Genomic DNA, 22,809 nt, shown 5'->3' with positions numbered 1-22,809 from the left:
GGTTTCGGAAAGAGCGTCGGGTAAGTAATTTCAAGTCATTTAAGTAGCGACTTTATGTATGCTGTGTTAAAATGTTCTTTAAATGCTCAAATTCAAGGGTTTATGCTGTGTTAAAATGTTCAAATTTTAAGTTTTTTGTATTATAAAGTACAATTTTTTTAAAGTAATTGCAAACCCTTTAAAACGCTTCGCAGATCAGAATGGCCTCGAAGCCTTATTTTCTTTGTGCTGATAGAGAAATGTTTATCAGCCACACCCTTTTTGAAAGCACAACTCCACAATTCGAGTGTCTTCTTATCAACTCAAAAAAGTTTTATGGTCACTTCAGTTAACAATGTCTTATAAATCTTACCTATAACTCGAAATTTCTTTACTTCGGACAAATTTGTGTTCCCTGTGTGTTCCAGTTATGGAGACTCCACTGTATAATATGAAACGCTTTCTTTTCAGCTATGAGCACTTTTGTGTGCCAGAACCGCCGGCTCCGGAACCCACAATGTCCGAACAAGCCTTCCAGTATTTGGATGAAGTTTACCAAAGTTTATGGTAAAATAACAATTAATGACACAGCAGTATATCTATCTATAATTTTGTTATAAATCTATATTTTTCAACCTTTGTATACTATTTTTATTATATTTTATATTTTTTAAAGAGAAAAAAAGGTTTGGGGTTGGAGCGAGTTTTTAAGGTGGGGTTTACGAATGTTGATCAGGTGATACTTGAGATAACACAATATATTTTACAATGCAAATCTTTCGTTCACACTCGTTTTCAGTAAGATATATAGTAAACTTCAAATTCAAGCCCAAAAGCTGAGATTGTTCTATTTGAATTTTGACAAACAACATCAAAAGACAGTACAGAACCACCCCTACAAGATCGGAACATCGCCCTTATAACCATCTCTGTACTAACGCCCTCGAAAATCAGAATTAAAAATGGAATATCTCAGCATTTGGTTTTCGCTTTTGAGCTTTACTATAAATCTAACTGAAAAAGATTATGGACGAAGAATTATTCTTGAAGTTTCAATATTGCAAAATTTTGAGATCTCGTAATCTTCCATCTCATTTGCTTTTTTATTAGTCAACTTTAAATTTTTACCGTTCCTTTTTTTGTATCTTCTTTGAGCCTGAGCCTGAGAGACAATTTGGAAACCTCCACTGAGAAAATGAGCTTCAATCACAAACACAAAAAAAAACAACCAAACACTTGTCAAATTCACCCCAAACGTTCCAATTTAAGAACAAAGTACAGTTTCTTCCGCTGATTAAGGGATTTTGCCGATTAGCGGTCAAAAATGTAGGGTCTGCCGAATAACGAATCCGTTGCCGAATAGCGGCAGTGAGGTTTCAAAACGGATGTCAACTATTAGGCGGGAAAGAATTTGCTTGCTGAGTTTTAAAAGCTGACCCGAAAGCTGAAAGCTGAATTAAAATCCAATAATGAGCAAGCAATTTGCTTGCCGAATAGTGGAAAATGTCTCTAAAAAGCCTCAAATGTTGGCACTTCATCGTAAAGATTTTTGAAAATGACCGTTGACAAGAGATCTTTCTCTACGTAAAAAAACTCTATCGTCTACCTCGAAGATCACATGCAGAAATCATATATTCCGAGCAATGAGAGCGATTCTATTCAGCGCGAAATCAACGCAAAGAAAAGTGGTAACAGTATATATAAAGTATATAACAGTATATATAAAGCTCTGGTGATCTGCAGCTGTGTGCTGGACAGAAATCAGGATGTGAAGTAGCAGTACACGCCATGAGGGAGATCTTCGAAGAAGAAGAGACCGATGCTATTCTTCTTGTTGACGCCAGGAATGCATTCAATTCAATCAATCGAAAGGTCCTTCTTCACAATATACCGTATCTTTGTCCCGTCTTGGCAACATATGTTTCGAACTGTTACAAAGTTCCTTCGCGCTTATTTGTACAGGGAGGACACCAAAATACCTTCCGATCAATTGTGCATGTGGCCTTCGATTCGATGTCGACCATGCCCTTTCGTGTCCGAAAGGAGGTTTCATCCACCAACGCCATGACGAGATGAGAAACCTCTTGGCCAACCTCCTTTCACAAGTACACACTGACGTCTCCATCGAACCTCACCTACAACCTCTAACTGGAGAATCACTACCAAACAGCTCCAACAAAACAGACGAAGCCCGACTTGACGTGTCAGCCAGAAGTTTTTGGCAAAGGGGACAACTTGCATTCTTTGACGTAAGGATCACAAATCCGTTCGCAAAAAGTCACCTTAACCAGAAACTTCAAAACACATTCCGATCGAACGAACAAGAGAAAAAGCGGAAGTACAACAACCGAATCATCACAGTCGAGCATGGTTCGTTCAGCCCGTTCGTTATGTCTCCGTACGGAGGACAATGAAGAGAAACGGAAATGATCATCACGACCCTTGCAAAGAAGCTCTCAGACAAAAAAGACATTGAATTTGGTATCATGTTGAATTGGTTGAGAACTAAGCTCTCATATTGCTTGCTACGATCAGCTATCCTATGCTTACGTGGATCGAGAGCTGTTAGGAAATTGAACATTGATATGAATGAGATTGAAATTCATGAATCTACTAGGAGAAATTTTTAGTCAATCTCTCTTATTATTCCTCGATTTTGAGAATATTTTTTTTCAGACTTTTGCATTATCGTTAACCCCTTGTTTTGCGCCTGGCGTGACCGCAAGGTTATGCCACTATCCTTATGATGTGGATTTGTGATACTTGATTTGTTTGCCTCTTATTATTCGTTTTTAACTAATTTAGTCTTATAATATTTATATTTATTCTAATGTATATCTCTTGGTCCAAATATTATTTACAAAAAAAAAAAAAAAAAATTAAGAAAAAAAAAAAATTTACTCGAGTAACAAACATCTTTTCATCACTATAAGTGACGTCAAATGCCCTTTAAGGGAACTAAGCCGGATATGCTTTACCACTGCGCTACGGTCGCTAGTGCTTGATGTACTTAGAGTAAAATTCATTCGAATTTTTGACCTATCGTGCTTTCCATTTAAATTATAAACCAAGTGAGGTATGTGTGAATCTGAAATACAGTGTACTTTCTAGTTTGAACCTCTATTATTCAAATCTTTCGAATATAATTTGAATCGGTCTCCTATGATCAAAAGCCGTCTAAATTACTCTCTGTAATTCGAATCTTTTTCTGATTCTGATTCGAAGGAAATAGTTGATCCGCTGTAAAGGCTCCTTTCAATTCACGCAATCACTTATTTTTCTTTTTCCAAATTCACACATTCAGGCAATTCTTTTTTCGTAATTCATGCAATTTCTTTTCACACAAGGTTTTCCAATTTATGCATTCACGCAGCTTTTTTGAAATTTTCACGCATTCACGCAAGTGAAAAAGGACCATTCACGCATTCATGCAAACCGCTGGGACCCCCTTTCAGATCGAATAAGAAAGAGCCAAATTCCAGCTGGCACATAACATTGCTTCAACGTTCACCTAATGTTCAAAACGTCCATATAACGTTAGTTGAACGTTAAAACAACGAGTGTGCCAGCCGAATGTAAACACTTTAAATACTGTTTAAAATCCACCAAACTTATTTTCGACGTCTACCGAAAATCAAGGTCATCTATCGAACGTTAGATGAACGTTCTAAAAACATTGTGTTCTTTTCTATTTGGTTGAGTTAAAAGAGGCTCCGAGGCTCATTCTCGCAATTATAAACATAGTATAAGAAAGCCGCGGCTGGAATGATGACGCTATTGTTTTTGTCGTAAATGGATGATCTATCTGTGTCTCCGTGGTTTATAAGAACTAAGTTGAAGGTAAAAAAATCCTTAACCTTAAAAGTGTTCATAATATTCAATTGAAGAACATTTACTTTTCAAGTCTCAAATTTTTCTCACTATCCTCTCTTATTACCTTATTTGAAGTATATTTTTATAAATTCCAAATAAATTTTTATAAATTTAGGACCAAATAACACACATTTTATTAAAAGAACTAATTTTCAAATGCTAAACTGTGAATGCTTTCTGTCACCTCAATACTGTTGTTTTTCGAATGGAATTTTCACAGAATGCGGCTTGAATATTTATTTACTAATACCAGTAATAATTTTTCAGAATAATCAGGAAGGCATTTCAAGGCACTCAATTTTCTTCAAGTTCTTAAAGCACTGACATTCTGACGTTCTAGTAATTTTAAACCAAGAGTCTTTTCTTTTACTTTGATGTTATGAATGCGTGAATTATCAAGAGATTTGTGTTTATGGGCAAAATTACGTCTAACGAGGTAGTTTGTTAAAAGTCAAATTAAATTGACAATGGAAATTGTCACCGTTGACTTTAAGTGTGCACCATGTTGGCTTTATCAGAATATTTCTTCCGAGAGGGGTTTCTACATGATGGTAAGAAAGAGTGTGCACACACTTAAAGCTAATGCTCTTTATATGACTAATAAGATAGAAAGGTATGTTACGAAAACAGAGGCTAGTACTCTTAGGTGCCAAATAAACGGGCCCCCGCTTGTTAATTTTTCGATTTTTTTCCAACCCACCCCCCCCCCGGACCTTATTAGGACCCCTCCCCCCCCCCGTTATTAATTTTTGAAAAAATTCCCAGCTACCAAAAGGAAAGTTCCTTGTTTTACTCTAACAAGCCTAAAATTAGTCTATTTTGACCCTTTTTAGGGTTTTTTTAAGGTCCATTTTCCAACCCCCCCGGTAATTAGGTCCCCCCGTTTATTTAATTTGAAAAATTTTTCTAACCCCCCCCCCTGTTTATTCGAACGCCCCCGTTTATTTGGCACCTAAGAGTACACAAACTGATATTATCACGCCCGTAATCCCGTTTCGTATGTTATCCCGTAATAAGTTTAACATCCCGTAACAGTTAGTTCTGGTTGATCGAAAAGCGATGTTTCTATTCCGCGGAATGAACCCGAGCGACCCAGAGCGAGCCATAATGACCCATAACGAGCAAACAACCAATCAGATTGTTCAAATCTTGACAGTGCTCGGTTTCATTCCGGTACTTTCATTCAGGTACTACCCTTACCAACCGATGGGGGTGTGCCGCTGAAGTTGAAAAATGGATTAAATCCATTAGGATCTTTTTTAATAAAGTGACCCTGAATGGGACTGAAATTCCAAACTTTTTTCAAAACTTTCCATAATTTTCCAAATTCTCCCAAAAAGATACCCCACGTGGGATTGATTCTTCTATTTTGGTGTTTTTGCGACCCTACCTGGGACTCGTGGAGGTGAAAAAAAAGGTACTGGGACCAGCGGCACATCCCCGCACCCCTTTTGTCAAAGTTGTCCGAGATACCCTCTTATCTGATCGCAATGCAGTGATACACCTCTAAAAACATGTGATATCCAGAATGTCCAGAAAATAAAATAGAGAGATCGGTGATTTGGTTTAAAAGCGAAAGTAAAATCATAACTTACGATATCAGTGGATTTATTTTTAAAACCATCAGCAACCATTATGATTTGTTACTATAACAACACCGAAAGGAGACCAGCAGAATGAATCCAATATTTTCTCATAATGACGTCAAATCTATAATAAGACAAAATTGACGTCATTTCACATTTTAAAACTTTCGAAAAAAAATATCTAACGTCAAAACGAATTTCTTTCTTTTTGCTACACACGCTTTCAACAGACGTGCATTCAAACAACTTTATATTCTCAAACATCAACACGTGTCATTATGCAAGTAAGTAATTAATATATTTTTTCATTGAAAATGTTTAAATCATCAAACCATTTATAGACAAAAGTTCGAATTATAGAAAGATTCGAATATAATGGAAGTTCGAATTAGCGCGAGTCTACTGTACTTTGTTTCTCTTCTTAGACTCGTCGCTCAAGCTTGGCACCGGCTGCCACCATCAAAAAGACTGACTCCTCTACACAGATGAACAATGTAGTGGTTGATGATACCCAAGACGTTCCCGTCGAGAGGGACGTCGCTAGCTTAACTAACGTCACTGATGTTAATCAATTATCAACTGAAATGCTTAAGACAAAAAACTCTATTCTGAATAGTGAGCTTGATGTTCAGAGGTAATAATTCTTTAAGTAACCTAATCATCTCCTCTCTCTCTCTCTCTCTCTCTCCCTCCCTAATCATTTGTCAACCCCTATCGCAATCATTGATAAACAAAATTGAATATTTTTAAGGGGTCCCAACTATACAATCATAGGCAGAATATATGGCAAAAATAGAATTCAAGTAGTATTTAAATGCCTTAACTTAGAAACAGAAACTCTGAGTATTGACGTGAGACTTATGACTTAAAATCTTTAGGATATAGGGACCAATAAGCTTAGAAATGGCCCCAATAGTCTAAGAATATAGTCTGAAAGACATTATACACCCCTCCCAAATCTTAATCGTATGTAGTCGTTGCGCAACACATACTATATTAGCAATTTGAAAAGACAATGGATTTCTCATACAGCTCCAGGGTCCGGGATAAAAGAAAATGAAATCGTAAAATCGATTAGATAAAGTAGCAAGCCTAAAAATGTCATTCTCGATTGAACTTTTAATTCAGCAGAACGCCAAGAAATGCCAACACATTAACTAACAACTGTTTATTTGTTTTTATATAGCAAACCTACTGTGAGGGAGATACTAGCACCCTGGCTTAAACCAGTCATACTGACCATTTGTGGATTCTTGGTCCTAGGGATCGCTCTCTATTTCTTCGGTTTCGCTAATTCTGGGTGAGTACTAATGAAATGAAAGAAAATATGTTTGTATGCAGTGCCGTAGCTACCAGGGGGCTAGGGTAGCTTAGTACCCCAATAATTTTCATGAAAGTGATTTTTTTCATAAAATGGAATACTTTGCCTTTATTCGAATTATTTTAGTTTTTTGAGTGTGTTTTTAGCCAATTTAGAGCTCTAGATTTCAAGCTTTCTCCCCTCGGGGCAAACCATGGTTGGCCCACACAGTGTCACTGAACCTATACCCCCGCCCAACATCAAATTACTTGCCACGGCACCGTGTATGTATTATGAAGTTGACCCTCGCTAATTAGATTTTGAACAGCACTTGTTCGAATTGTATAAAGTGTTTTAAGAGGGCTTCTCCTTGACGGGGACTGGAAACAAGTTCAAATATAATAAGATAAAGCATTATTAACTGAAAAAACCATAAAACTCAAAATTCCCTTTTGGGAATCGAATAAATTCCGGGTATGTTCGAGTTATTAGAACTAATTATACCAGCAAAATTTGACCAAGGAGTGGTTTTTTTTTTGCGGTTTCAGGAAAACAAACTTGTACGTAACTTTTCTTAAAATTTCAATTAGATAATTCCTCTAACTTTCAGGGACCAGATCCAAGAGGAACCAGAGCCCATCCAACCTCTGACATGGGACCAATGGCTTTCCGATATATATCTTTGGATCATCAGTCAGTTTGATTCTTTATTCGCCATCCTTAGGTAAGAAATTCAATCTTTATATTGTCTAACTGTCTTTGAGACATATTTCACCCGGGCGAGGAGCAGGATTAAATTTTTCCACTTTATAGCACTTATTAGCGAGTTGTGTATATTTGTATTGTATTATGTATTTGTGCTTTTCTGCGACGGAGACGGTCGGCTCCTAATTTGTCTACATCCTGATTGATCGAGGACGGTAAACAAGCACTTTCACTGTCCTCGATTTTGCGGGTCAAAATTAACTGCAAGGTTTTCCAAATCGCTTCAGTCACTCCACAGTCTTGAAAAGTGAAAATACATAAACTCGCTATTGTTTCGACAAGGCCAGGGATATTTTTGATGACTGTTCTCGAGATATCTGATTTATAGAAATTTCACCGGGGGGCAAGGAAAGACTAACTTGTAGAGATATATATAATTTCAAACCTTTTAATTTTAGTTTCAGTGCACCCCCAGAGCCTGCCCAAGAACCAGATGATAGCTGGTCCACATACTTTACCCATAGCGCTTGTGGTGTTTCCAAAAGCATCGGGTAAGTAATTTCAAGTCATTGAAGTAGTGACTTTATGTATGCTGTGTTGAAATGTTCTTAGAATGTTTAGGCTACGTCATATCTTCCTTCATTTCGAGCGTAAAACTCCTACTCTTCGGGATATGCGCACTGCTCTTGTTTTGAATATTGAAATTCTTTGGATACATCGCATGCGCACTAGGGTTTTAGTGAAACAATAGAGAGTTTCGAAACCTAAGCCAATCAGCTGTGTTTTAAACATTCTTTTATTTGAAATCTCTATTGATAAACTTCTTTTGTTAAAAACTAAAACGCTATAATGTTTAATTAAAAAGCAAATTCCCGGTGGGGGCCACTAGTGGCTGCATATAGCAGTGCCTATAGACCAAGAGTAAGGCCTAAAAGCCTGGAGCTGTATATTATGTAGACTAAGAATGTTCAAATCTTTTAAAGCCCTCGTAGCTCTTAGAATGGCTTTGAAGCCTTATTTTCTTTTACACTTTGTGCTGATAGAGAAAAAAATCTAGTACCCAAACCCTTTTTGAAAGCTAACTCAATGACAAAAAAGAAAAAGTTTTTACTAAACAATGGAGTCTGTTCAACTCCAACCTCCATGGCGCGAATGTTTTTTTAACGCAGGCACGACGGAAGCTTTTTATATCTTGTACGGTGAATGAGGAACTTTAAGTGATTTTACCGACGAAGGGGGCCGTCCATATAGTAAGTACGCAAAGATTTTCCAAAAATTTGATACCCCCTCCCCCCCCCTTGCACGCAGAGAACAATAGAAATGATGTCATTTAAACAATAGATGTACGCTTTTGCTAAACCCCCCTGCGTAAGTACTATATGGATGGCCCCAAAAGGAAAATTTCGAGTTTTCTTTTGAAAATCTTGTATCAGCCGTACCTGTTGCGTCGTTCTTGAGCTCGAACAAGTTTTATGGTCCCTTCAGTTAACAAACTTTACCTATAACTACCATAACTAAAAATTTCCTTAACTGGAACAAATTTCTGTTCCCCGTGCGTGTTCCAGTTATAGACTCAACTGTATAAAACTATTCCTTTTCTTTTTAGCTATGATTACTTCTGCATTCCAGAACCCCCAGCCCCAGAACCCACAATGTCTGAACAAGTCTTCCAGTACGTGGATGAAGTTTACCAAAGCTTGTGGTAAACTTTCAATTTCAGAATCATTTTAAAATTTATTTTCATTGTATATTTCATTTCATCTTTTTATAAATTTGATCTTTTTTAATTTTTTGTAAATATATATAAAAAATGTTTGGTTTTTAAGGTAAATTTTTAAGGTGGAGGATTTCAAGCAGGTGATTTTAGGAATTTTATGTTATTTTAACTTTTTAAGGTTTTAATTTTTCAATTTGCAATTTTCAAACCTTTTTACATAAAGAAACTTTTTCATATTATTTTTCGTGAATTTTTGCAGAGACTTTGAATCTTTCATAAAAATTGATCGTCCTTTTCAGAAATTATACAGTACTTATTTTTTAATTTGGATTCCCGAAATTGAGATTCTTCGATTTAAATTCTGATAAATCACCATCAAAGAAGTGCAGAAGAAACGCCCTCAAAGATCACCATCATCAACATTGCACTTAAAAGCCCTCAACAGTTCAGAACTCAAATTGAAGTATCTCAGTTTTTGGAAACCAAGCTAAATTGTAAGTCCTGTATGGTTTTTGAAAATTATGACCGATATGAATGAAAGAAGATAACCTTTTTTCGTTTCTTTTCTTTTTACTCCTGATTATTTTTCTTGAACTTTTTGAAAACTTTTTTCATGAAAGCCTGTTTTAGAATCATTCACCGAAATTATGAGCCTTAAAACTGAACAAAAAAATCTAAAACCCATGTCTCTGATTATTAACTACCCATAATCTTTCCTACGGGAAAGATGATTTTTGTATCTGTTATGCGTGCAGTTTTGAAATTTTTGCGCAGTTTTGTAATTTCAAGCTCCGCACTTCTGTAAGCGAAAATGGCTTCGCACCTTTGTAATTTTGAAGAAAAAAAATCGCCTTTTTATCCAATGTATTATTTTTCCTTATGATTCGAACACTTATGTAGAATATTTTTAGAAGTTTATTAAAATACTTTCATATTAATTAAAATGATTTGACATTTATGAGACTGCTATCAGAACAGTTGCAAATTAGCCAGTTTGCACAGTAAAGAGTTAGGCCGAGTTGTTCTAGATTTTTTCGAGTTATTTCGACTGTAGGAATCCAAAAACTAGTTTTTGGTGTTTTTTTTGACTGTGTTGTTTACTTTGGCTTCTCATTAATCAGAATTGCTGGTCTTAGCATTAAACTTTGTTGACAATAAAAAAGTGAGCTCAATTTTCAAAACACTGGAATGAAACATTCTAAGAAAAGCAATTATCACTGAGAACCCTAATTGATTGAGGTCATTAACTTTGGAAAGGGTTTTTACTTTCATACAAAAATAATTGCATTTTATACTTCCTCCAGCTCACTAGAAATACACTTTGTGACGTTTGAGTTACAAAATAACTAGTAATTCTAAAAGCACCAATCACAAATGTACATTAAAATTTGCTTCGTCAGAACAATTCGCAAGCTCCCAGTGCTCTTATAAATTGGGCAGTTTATTTAGCTTCCCAAAAAGAATAACAGAAGTTGTACACGAACATAGGCTGGTCAAATCATTGAACTACGAAAAACGTTTAGAATGTTTACTCATCTTAACAAGGTACGTACGTTAAAACTTGAGCTAAAAAGCACCAAAAATAAAAAATCATTCTACTTTTAAACTTTTTGTTACTTTGTCTACCATTTTATTTACATTTTTATTCTTAACAAGACACGCCTCATTTCTTTGACTAAAATGACGAGAGGTAAAGAAGGGTATCAAATGACACCCTTCTCACAGACCCGGTGGGATTTTTGCAGCCAGTGGGGGCAAAATAACGGACCAAAACTCGATGGGGATTGATATTCCTATATTTTTTATGAACGGGGTTTGAATTTCATTATTTTCAAGCCCAGAAAATTCAGTGGGGATGAAAAAAGGCACAATATTTTGCAGTGAGGATTTTCTTATCTGATTATTTTCAACGGGGACAAAAATAAGAGTATAATTTTCCACTGAAGACGTTATTTTGGCCAATTTTCCCAGTGTGAAGGGTTCCCAGTGGATCTGTGAGAAGGGGGTGTCAAATGGCAGGTACGGATAAGTTGTGACCTCGAAAGTTCCTTTCTTAAACCTTCTAATGGTCGTAAAAGTTATGGAACCTAATTTCGCAGCCCAACCCCTATGGAAAGGAAAAATCTAAAAATATAACCGCTGGCGAATGAAGACATAGTTCATTCAACGTGAAATTGTCACAGCTTATAATTGCCAGCTGCCGAACAACATATTCTGGGTCTTGAAACATTTGAGAGGTTCTAAAGCAAAAGATACCAGATTTTAGGAATTGCCACAAAACAACAAAAAATTTTTACAATGTTGTAATGAGCAAAGGCAGTTCACAGCATTTACCAACATCAATCTAACGTCTATAAAACGTTAAATGAACATCAATACAATACGGGACTGTGTGTCAGCTCGATTTTATAGAGGTAGACTGGTACGCCAGTCGGGCTGGAACGGTATCACGCAGGAAAAGTGAGCGTAGGAGTTAGGTAAGCTTAGGAAGAAATTTTGATGGGAGCAAGGACTGAAACCATTGAGTTTAAAGCCTGAAGGGCTAGAGTAGAATCTCTAACCTTTCTCAGGCAAGAAAAAGTGCGCCTTAAAAAATGCGCCGTATTTTTGACGACGGATTAAATCTAGTAATTTCTTTGTTTACGATTGATATTGTTTTCGAAATTTAGCGGTAAATTTTAGTTTCAATCTGTCATTTGTGTAAAAAACAGGCGAGTCACTCAAGGCCGTGCAACTTTGGTAGGATTTGTTGGCTTCAAATCCTACCAAAGAGATTCTATTCTAGCCATTCGGGCTTATACTTCATTGACTGAAAGCCAGCAGCCTCTCACCAACTTTTACTAGTTCTCCTATGTAGTTCCTATTTCAGCAAAAGCACACCGCCTTTATGTTCCCGCCCTCTGACGTGATTGATTAATAGACTAGTTTGCTAGTCTATAATGGAGACATTTTTTGTAAACAGGACCTTTATTTTTCGGATTATAGAAGATTCAACCATGCATTTGTATTTTGTTGCTATCGATTGACCTGTCGCAATCGTGCAAAGCATTTACAGGACCCGAAGGACAAATAAAATGCATGAAGCTGGACCAATATGATGATTATCAATGGGTGTCATGTTTAAGCAGAGGATCCGTCGAAAGAATCTCCAAAGGTTAGAACCTTAAGTTGATTAGTTTATATGAGGATTATATTTTGCGAGTTAAGGATGTGAGTTTTAAGTCAAAAAATGTTCTTAATTGTTCTTATTTTCACCATTTTGTGAGCTTCTTAGTCCATTTTCCTGACAAATTGGGTGTTCTCTAACTCAAACTGGGCATTACAGGAGGGCCTCACCCTCCTACATAGTCCATGTCTGATATACACGAAATTGTCACTTAAAGAGTTAATCTTGATCAACCAAGAAAATATTAAAGATCAACATATATAGCGATGTAAATTATTCTCTTACCTTCTCCGTAGGACAATACACTTGTGGTAATCGGTTGGCCAAATATTGTAGGTATTCTTGTGAAATTGAGATCTATGGGAGCAATTCTGGTTCTATTGGACCACAGTGTAAATGTACACCGGGTCAACAACATCCTACTTCGTCAGCCTCGTCACCAGAGATGTCGTCGACAGCCCATATGATCATAATTGGTGTATTTTTGGCAACTTTGATGATAACATCCTGTTAAATTTGAAGAATGGAAAATAATTTGAAGAATGGAAAATAATTTGAAGACACACGTTTTGTATACAAGAACAGTCAAAAACTTTCATGGATGTCTTTATAGAAAACTCTCATAAACGCCGTAGAAAATAATCGATGTTCTAGCCACAAAGGGCAAATGTCATGATGGCCCAGATTTTTCAGATTTTTTTTTAATATTTTAATTTTTAGAATCTGTATAACTTTTTCTATTTGTACATTGATCAGGGATATGTAATAGCGGAGCTGGATGAAGGACGAGAATTCCTTAGCAGATTGCTTCTTTGTCTTTTCTATTGTAAACTGTTTATAATAGAAATCCATCTCTGTCCCCTTGAGTGTTCTGTTTTTATAAGAAAAATGAAACAGACAAAGTATTCATGCAGTACGTCTGCAAATTTTTTTGCTACGATGTTCCCGCTTTTCATCAAATAATATTTGCCCGGGCAGTGGGGGGGGGGGGGGCACTCCAGGTAAGTGATCCACCAGACGTGTGGCCCTTAAGGGTAGGTCTTTTGGACTTCGGAAAGTGCACTGTAAGGGTTGATTTGTGAGCAAGTGGGAAAAAGTGCACTGCAAGGGTGTAAAATTTGAGAAAATACCAAATTTTGAGGTAAAATTTTAGAAATTTCAAAAAAATTTGCCCTGAAAAGGGCAATAAAGGGCAAAAAATTTCGAAAAATTGCACTATAAGGGTCGATTTTCAGCCAAATTTTTCCTGCACTGTAAGGGTCCGATTTTTGGCCAAACACACGGTCGTTTTCAAAATCAAGTGCCCCCCCCCCGAGAATATTTGCATGAAGATACCCCAAAAGCTTCCTTGTAAATGACAGACAGACAGACAGACAGATGCCTTCCCATGCAAGGGGATAGGCCTCACCAAAAGGTGAGGATCACAGCACCTCCTAAAGCTAAAGTGACCACAAAAAGTATATAACTAAGATGAAAAATGAAACATACTAAAGTAGAAAAAAAAAAGGGTATTATATAGACAAATTTCTAATCATTGCATTCCATTCCAAACGATTTCCAGCCATAACAAACCAATTATCAACATTTATACCACATTTAGACATACATTTTCGAATTGAACGACCATACGTCATCTTAGGACATCCCCTGGGTCGTTTCGATACTACCCATGAGGAAAGCATTTTCCGAGGAAGACGATCCCAGTCCATCCTACTCACGTGACCAATCCACCTCAATTGCTGTCTATAAATATACGTTTCGATAGATTCGAGCCCAACACGTTCAAGAAGCTCATCAGTTGAGATTCTATGTAGAAATGTGTGCTTTCGATTTACTCGGCACATACTACGTATACAACCATGGTAAAGCTACGAATCTTTCTCAATAAAGATTCCGTCATGCACCAACATTCACTACCATAAAGAAGAATTGGTAAGATTAACGAACGAAATATTGATCCTTTGGCCTTATTGGTAATATCAGATGATGCAAACAAACATTTTCTCAACATTCCAAAAGCACCACTTGCTTTGGCATATACGGGTATCCACATCCTTTCATCGGTACAATCGTTGGTAACTATACTACCAAGGTAACAAAACTCGTCAACAATGGGCAAATAACGCTTTTCATCAATAATTACATCAGATAAGTCGACATTATCAAGGGTTTCAGGGTTGTCATACATGAATATCGGTTTTGCACAGAACAATATCTCCGTTTTGGAGTCTGACTTGGGATTTATTGCACCGGTATGAATTTCCATTCCGAAACGATCAAAGTGGACGATTATTGAAGTAGCTCCCTGTTGGATATGATCTCGACTCTCAAATAACAAAGCCGTATCGTCTGCATATTCCGAGTCTGGAAGCTCGAAATCTTCTCCTTTCGTGGTTGTTCTACGACCGGTCATTACAAAATCACTCTTACTCCGAAATATGCAAAACGGTATACCACAGGATAACTTCCAGGTTTCAATCATTGCGGTAATGTAAAAGGTAAACAATAGCGGTCCCAAAATATCACCTTGTTTCACACCGACGATGCTGTTAATGGTACGGACTACATCGCCTATAACGAATTTCACAGTGAAGTCAGCGTGTAAAACTATTAAGAGATTTATCAATTTCAAAGGTACTCCATATTTCTCAAGTACCTTCCACAAAGCGATTCTCGGAACACGGTCGAAAGCTTTAAACTAGATCTAGGAATAAAATCCAGGTCTCCAGTCCATGTTCTCGTCTTTTTCTTATGGCAGTTTTAACGGTAAACACCAGCATCCATACAGCCTCTACCAGGGCGGAAACCTGATTGACTCTCATGATCTAAACTTTCCTCAATCGGTAGAAGTCTACGATGTAGAATAATTGCAATAATTTTATATGCATTTTCAAGGAGCATGATTCCTCTGTAATTTTTTGGCAAGGAAAGATCTCCTTTTTTCGGTAACACATTAAGCCTGCCAATGTTCCATTCTTTAGGTACTGTTTCGGTTACCCAGAAATCAGTTATGATTGATTTCAATATCTGGAAAATTTCTTGGCTGTCGATAATTATTTTCCACGATTGGGTCATCACTCCAGACTCTCCTGGAGCTTTATTTTTCAACTTTGAAATGGCAGTCCTTATTTCTTCATCCGAGGGAATTTCATCACAGTTTTCGAAGACCGGTCTTTGGGACAGGAGTTTCATCAAAATTGACTTGATTTTCATAAAGTTTTTGGAAATGATCTTTGAAAACGGTAGCGTTTTCATCCGGGGTTTTGCATAAAGTACCGTCTGGTTTTTTCAATTGCTTTTGAGTAAATGAAATCTAATTTTATCAACGTGTGTTATGAATTTGAGAAGCTTTCATGATTCCTCTTTTATAAAAATTTCGGATGTAAATATTTTGGCAAATATTGTTTCAATTAAGTTGAAATTTTTTTCCATAATCTGACTCGATATCTGAAAATATCAGTTAGAAGGTGAGGCACCTCGCGGTGTAGCGTGGTATTTCAAATGAAAAGGTGCAATTTATAATCTTACAGAAGAAATTTCTTATAACTTTACTAATGAAAACAATGTTTTTCATTTTTTTAAATTGTCATTCACCAATGTTTTACAGACCCTCTTGATAATTAAAAGTTTTTAACCGTGAAGGATAAATGCAGCAGCAGAATCATTGGCTAAGAGGAAATCCGAGTTTGTAATTAAAAAAATTAAATTTCATATCAAATTTTAATGTCAGGGTACAGAGATAAAACAAGGCTTTTTCAAATGTGCGTTATCCAGCTCCTCTATTACACAGCTCTGCTTTGACTGATTAAATCTTTAAAGATATAAGCTTATCATCATCATCTTTCGACTTGCATCGGAAAGATAAAATACTTATAAATAAAAGCTAAAGATAAAAGCTAAAATACTTGATGAGTATGAATCATTAAATCTGTTGTGACAAAAACTTTGTCGCGACGTCATCAGCCGCCCATGAAAATCTTTAATTTCTCAAATGATGAGCATTGAAACGCAATAGACTTTATCGGAGTTTTTGATTTTTCTAAAAAAGCGATGCATTTTGGGATTGTTTCGAGTGTATTACAATAGAAATCTCTTAGGATTGTAATACACTCGAAACAATCCCACAGTGCATCGCTTTTTTAGAAAAATCAAAAACTCCGATAAGGTCTATAATCAAAGATGGCTTTGGTTTATAGGTTTTCGATAACTACATCTCTTTCTTATTTTGGTTTAAGATCAATTATCTTTTTTCTGATTTTGGCTGTGTCAGCAAAGCTTTAAATCGTCCTAAAGGAAGCTCTGGGCTAAAATTTCAGCGAATCTTATTTCTTCAAGGACAATTAATTATTGTGATCAAAATAGCGTTACATAAAAATATAGTTAACATTTCGGTAGTGAAATGTTTGCTCTCGTCTAGCTACAATCATGGACAAAAATGTTGAGACAAAAGCCCCAAGCCGCTTCCCCCCTTTCTCCCATTTGCAATGTTCAATGCTTGGTGTGACGGCCTTGCGGACTGAACATTTCAGCTGGGGGAAGAGGGGCCTTTTTTCTACATTTTTACTGCAAATACCTGTGTTTTTCTCAAACATTCTTGTCCATGATTGTAGATAACGTGACCAGTGGCGTTGTGGGAAAATTTTTCTGGAGGGGCCAAAGTCAATTTTTTTTAAATGGCGCCCCCCCCCCTCCAATTTTTCAAAGTGGTGTCCCCACCCATCATTTTCTAAACTTTTACCAAATTCATTTGCCTAGGCATAATGAGGAAGGAAATATTTAGTGGAGAAGAGTAGATTTATCTTTGACGATTGGAAAAGGGAAAAACAGGCTCCACCATGGTTGGGGCCGACTAGAAAATTTTTTCAAATCAACTGCCAAGATACCCTAAATCACTAAATAAAAATAGACAAATTTGACACTTGCTAGAGTGAAAAGAAACTTAAAGGAACAATGTGTTATGCGAGCGAAGCGAGCGAAAAAATAGATGTTTTATGATTTCAATATTGTTGTCAGCAGATTGGTCTTCGGACGCAGTTAGCTTTTCATTTAATAATACTATATTGTACACAAAAAAAACTTATAAATTAGCTAGATAACAAAGAAGTTACCAATTAACTGTATTGCGAGCGAAGCGAACGAAAAAAATTGCAAGTATTTTAAAATTATCTCAGTAAAATTGGTCCTGGGCGCAATTTAAGGCGCATAAAGTATGATTTTTTAGATTGGGGCGTTTAAAAAAATCTCTTTTGGCGCCCCTTGCTCTTCGGCGCCCCTTCAAAAAAGCTCCGCTGGGGGGGCCATAAACGTGACGTAAATTAAGGAAAGTTGACATAGGGTGCAATCAGTTACGCCCTGAAACCTCCTTTAGAGGGTAGTATTTTATATCGTCCCTGTCATAGTCAATATAATCGATTCTAATGCTCTCAGAAAGCCCAAATCAAGTCAAAAAGTAATAAAAATCAAGTCAAAAAGGTACGTTATTCTTACCTATCTTTTAACAGACGATGTTCCAATCCTTACGAGGTATATTTGACGGATATCTCTTGATGACTGGCTTTCAGCATACTTTTTTTTTTAGTTCTCTTTAATATAGCTGTGAATAAAAATTGTTATTTATTTTATTGGCCCTTTTTACGCCGGCCCTTATTGGCGTTATTTTTGGGCTCCTGGCGTAATAAGTACCGGCGTAAAATGGTCCGGCGTTAAATTAGGGCCGGCGTAAAAAGGGCCAATAAGGTAAAAAGTTCTTATTTTAACAATTTCGTGAGTATTTTTGAAAATAGGTGTTTTAGGGTCCGCAAAGCCTTAAAATGAAAAACTGAAATATTTTCTTTATATTCTGGCCATCGAAGTTCTTATAAAGTTTTTTCTTATAAAAAAACGTGGAGACTGGTAGAAACCGAGAAGAATCTTCCTGTTTTGCGTGGTCTTTCTTGTTCTTAGTAATATAGCAATATTTCAAGCGACCGTAGCGCAGTGGTAGAGCCGCGGGCTGCGGTTCGCAAGGTTGTGGGTTCAACCCCCCCAGCTGGGTCATACCAAAGATTCCCAAAATGGTACTTGATGCCTCTCTGCCTGATGTTCACTAACTAAAGAGACAGATCAAGGGTAAGTGGAGCAATCCAGGGAGAAAGAGTGGCGCCCTCCTCTACCTTCGGGTAAATAGCTATCGAAAGAGGAACCTTCGGGTTGCCTCCGACTGCGGTCGCAGACTTACTTACTACTAATACTTCAAGCTTTTTGGGCCATCTGCAGCATCTTTATAGTCATACTTTGTCCACTACACGTTTTTTTAATATAAGAACAAACCATTTAAAAACATATAAGGCTTCAATGGCCAAAATATTAAGAACAAGTTAAGAACATTTTAAGGCTTTGCGACAAAAACACCTCAAAAAATGGCGAAAATAAGAGCATGTTTAAGAACATTTTTGGCTGAAAACTCTAGAGATTTAAGAACATCCGAAAGCTTCACAAATTTTGGATGTTCTTATAAAAAAAGTGTATATATGCGGGACCTCTGTGGGATAAAGAATGCTTTATGGAGGTAAATATAAGTGCATCATGTAACATTATTACAATAGAAATCTCTTAGGAATTCCTCGAGGGAATTCTATTGTAATACTCCCGAAACAATCTCACAATGTATCGTATTTTTTGAAAAATAAAAAACTCTGATAAGATCTATTAAACACAAGCTATTATTTGTGTACCTCTAGAAAATAACCCTTTCCAATCTTCATCCACCTACCCCGAAAAACACAGCGGAGATATCCCGGAAAAGGCAGTGAAATCTTACAAGTCCGGGGAGTGGGATCTTAACCCGAACTACGGTTTTAACTCCAATAAGATCTATTAGGAGCCTGATCAACTTTCCAAAGCTTATTTTTTTGCTACCTGGATACCTTATCGTTGGGTAAAAATTTCGTCACCTAGAGGCATTTTCATCACTTTTCCCCGACCAAAATTTCAAATTCGTCACTCTTCCCTGACCAAATTTACAATTTAGTCACTTCCATCCGACTAAATTGTCCAAATGAAATGGTTTCCTTCACTAGCTCGAAAATAGATCTTGTAATTTGACGTTTAAAGCACTAATTTCGGTTAAAAAAGACTTAAAAAATTTGGATTTGAATTTTGATTGGGGGGAAAAATCGGGTAAAAGTTTTGGTCGGGTGATATAATGTCAGGGAAAAATTCGTCGGGGGAAAATTTCGTCACCCCCTCAAAATTTTCGTCACTTTCCCCGACATTTTTTTCCCCGACGGTAGGTACCAATATATTGCAAATTTGACACTGATTACTGATGTCTTATTTTGAAATATAAAAACCGATTTGACTAAATGAAAAATAGACCAAAACAAACGTTAAAGACATAAAATACTTTCAATTTGTATCTTTAACTTAGAGGGTTAGAGGGGGGGGGTTTCAGGGGTCTTAAATACCGTCATACCGGCAAAACTTTGGGTCAAATACCGTAATACCGTCGGTGAAGGAAGCCTAATACCGATACCGATATTATATTTATGTTTTTTTTCTCAAAAATAATGAATTTTCAGTTATCAAATCTATTGTGTAATAACAAATTAGAAACTGTACAAACAAGTCTTGTACTTTATGCGGCCCCCCAGTCAACCCTCAATTCAGGTATTCACGCACAAATTTTTGCCAATTCACGAATTCACGCGCGAAAAAAACCATTTTCACGTTCACGCAGTCGAACCAATTTTGCTTTTACATCTTTGGTTAAACGATTGTGACCTTATTGGGCTAAATTTAACCTTTTTATGGTCTCTTTTAAACAAATTGACCTATTCTTATACCAAACATTTTCGCCAATATATAAAGTTTTTTGCTAGTTTTGTGACCTTGTTCTCGATATCATCGACTTTTTAAGGCCTCTTTTACAGCTATTTGAGCTTTCATGAAGCAATATTTTAGGTCTGCCGCGCCAAAGTTACTTGCTTGTTACGGGAGGGGGAGGCAAATGCAAAATTAAGCCTTTCCCCCAATGATTTCTTCCTCGCAGACCCGTAGGATGTCTTTTATATTGAGAATTAATTTAAAATCGAGGTTTGGGCCAATCATGGTTTGAGAAGCCGTAGACTTTAATACAGGCTTCATAGAGGGTGGTGCTGTGGTACAAGTAAAGGACGCAAATTCCAATGTTTAACCCCCTATCGGAGGAAATAAAATAAATGGAAAATAAGAACGCGAGCGGAGCGAGCGCAAAAATTTTTCGACAATTTTCGCTCTCCTTTGTTATTGAAAAACGGCCTTATTACGCTATTGTTAGCCAAGTATGCCTTGTTTGGTAACACAATTTTTGATTTTATTTAACACTGACTTTGTTGGCAAAAAGAAAAATATGGTACGGCGAACGACGTACCTGCCATACCCGGTGCAGCGTTCCAAGAGTTTCGCCCAAGAAAAAATTTAAAATTTAGAAACGCATGAAAACGCATCATGTGCACCATGATGTGAATTATTTTTTAATCGTTCGATGCTGCACAAGATGTTTTTAGAACTACCTACTTTTACTAATTATTGAAGGAGTAAATACCGCCTTTACTGTCTCTAAGTTACTGCAGTATCAGTGTATTGTAGTAGCAATATAAGTGAATACGGAGAGACGACCATATCATTTAGTGCTGACGGAGAAAATTTTATCTAGACTCATTCGTTGTATGCAGTATTTGCATCACAAAAGTTGTCATTAAAAAAATACGCCCGCAGAAAAATAACGAAAATATTTGTTTAGATATCGTAAAGTTATGCTTATTTTGAATAACCTCACCATGACAATAAGTCAATAGGACATCCAAGATTGTGCGAGCAAAGCGAGCAAGAAAATTTTACTGGTTAAAATAGCGGAATAGACTTATCTTTTTAGAAAATTTTTCTGCATGAAACTCATGAAGAAACTAAAAGGTAAATAGTTTTATACCGAAATACCGTTTTTTATTGATAAAAATATCGAAATACCGACAAAAAAACAGGCAATTTACCGATACCGGTAGAAAATGAAATACCGTAATCCCGTCGTTTTTATCTCGTAATACCGATTTACCGGGGGTAAAAAGGCCCAATACCGTCATACCGTAAAAGTGAAACCCCCCCCCCCCCCGGGCCTCTTAGAGACGTAGACTTTGAATTCTCAACATAAAACAGAGACATAACTCTTCAACATAACTCTACAACCACACACACCAAGCCAGAATAGAAATAGCATCTTTTTTTAGACCAAAATCGTCTAATTTCCTATGGAAATACATAAAAATTTAGTAATAAAACAACTAAAAGAACAATTTCGATACGAATACGAGACAAGTAGACAATTACCAATTGACAAGAGAAAACTATATAAAAGATGTGAAAACTGTGTTATCGTCAACTTGAAAAATATCAACAAACTTTCTCCTCTCCTATCTGTGTCTTCTATGTTTTGTTTTTTCTCTCTCTTCTCTTCTACTTTGATGAAATCAACATCGAAACATTCGAAAAAAAATCGAACGGTGATTAAAAATATCCCGGGGGGGGGGAAGGGTTGGTGAATGAGGGGTATGTGCGGACGGGACCTCCGAAAACCGACCCTTAAAGAGACCAAATTTTAGTGAAAAAGTGACCCTTAGAGAGACTTTTTCGAAAAATTTTCTCTGATTTTCAAAAATTTCCTACCCTTAGTGAGACTTTTTTGTAATTTTTTCTCTCGAAATCAATTTTTTTTTTCTAAAAATCGTGATTCTTCCACCCTTAGAGCGAATTGAAATTCTGATTTTGTAACCCTTAGAGAGACTTTAAAGGGAAAAACCGACCCTTACCGTCGCACATACCCAGCGCTATTTTTTTTACTACGACCCCCCCCCCCCCGGAAAATATCGAACATTCTTTTTTCGATAACCTGCTGTCTATTAAGAATGAAAAGAACACTTCTGAGCATAAAAGTGTATAAGATGTGATCTCTCGCTGCCAGACCCCTAATGGTGACAGCTGAGCGCGGTCTTGTATTTGTACGGTACAATAGTGAGGTTAAGTAAATCGGTAAAATCACGACGACGAACGAAAATTTAACAGGCTAGTGAAACTCAATAAAACCAATGAAATTTCGTATTTTCACTAGCCTACTACATTTTTCGTCCGTCGTCGTGATTAATTCAAAGTCAGATTTCCAAAAATGAGCCTCTCGGTATAAAATAAAAATACAAATTTGGTTATATACAAAGTCTCAAAAAGTTGCAGATTCCTTTTTTATATAGTGTCACAATGGTAACATTTATTTAGCCCAAGATTTATAAAGCCCAAAGGGCTAGATGTCGTGCCCAGGGGGGAGGGTTCTTAGGCAAAAGGAGGGTACGGTATATGCTGCCCTTTAGGGTACCTTTTTTGGATTTCCAAAGTCCTCTTAAGGGTCGGAAAAATCAGAAAATCAAATTTCAGTCCCACTAAGGGTCGGAGAAATAGGAAAATTTCAACTTTTTACCCC

General features: G+C 36.6%; 1 protein-coding gene and 2 long non-coding RNA genes across 3 annotated transcripts; 2 read left to right on the top strand and 1 right to left on the bottom strand.

Moving 5' to 3' along the window:
- The first annotated feature begins 5,671 nt into the window (after positions 1–5,671).
- On the top strand, positions 5,672–9,348 carry LOC136810098 (uncharacterized). Its single transcript, XM_067066671.1, has 6 exons — positions 5,672–5,722; positions 5,864–6,072; positions 6,625–6,738; positions 7,349–7,462; positions 7,902–7,994; positions 9,050–9,348. Exons 1-6 carry the CDS (start codon positions 5,717–5,719, stop codon positions 9,147–9,149), a joined length of 636 nt encoding a protein of 211 aa, XP_066922772.1. The 5' UTR covers positions 5,672–5,716; the 3' UTR covers positions 9,150–9,348.
- A 1,232-nt stretch (positions 9,349–10,580) lies between these two features.
- On the top strand, positions 10,581–13,184 carry LOC136810095 (uncharacterized). The gene is made up of 3 exons (XR_010847058.1): positions 10,581–10,705; positions 12,146–12,314; positions 12,623–13,184. It is a non-coding gene; the product is annotated as an uncharacterized lncRNA (long non-coding RNA).
- On the bottom strand, positions 11,375–17,913 carry LOC136810096 (uncharacterized). Its single transcript, XR_010847059.1, has 3 exons — positions 17,814–17,913; positions 12,612–12,833; positions 11,375–11,400 (listed from the first exon to the last, which is right to left on the bottom strand). It is a non-coding gene; the product is annotated as an uncharacterized lncRNA (long non-coding RNA).
- Between the last annotated feature and the right edge of the window lie 4,896 nt (positions 17,914–22,809).

The sequence above is a fragment of the Clytia hemisphaerica genome, unplaced genomic scaffold (genome assembly GCF_902728285.1).
Source record: "Clytia hemisphaerica strain Z4C2 unplaced genomic scaffold, Clytia hemisphaerica genome assembly, whole genome shotgun sequence".
Taxonomy (NCBI): domain Eukaryota; kingdom Metazoa; phylum Cnidaria; class Hydrozoa; order Leptothecata; family Clytiidae; genus Clytia; species Clytia hemisphaerica.
This window is presented reverse-complemented; position numbering and strand designations above follow the sequence as displayed.

What these genes read in the sequence shown, in the direction of transcription:
- LOC136810098 (XM_067066671.1), top strand. An exon ending in TCTTTATTCGCCATCCTTAG is followed by an intron (nt 7,463 to 7,901) that starts GTAAGAAATTCA and finishes TTTTAATTTTAG; the next exon opens with TTTCAGTGCACCCCCAGAGC. An exon ending in GGTGTTTCCAAAAGCATCGG is followed by an intron (nt 7,995 to 9,049) that starts GTAAGTAATTTC and finishes TTTTCTTTTTAG; the next exon opens with CTATGATTACTTCTGCATTC.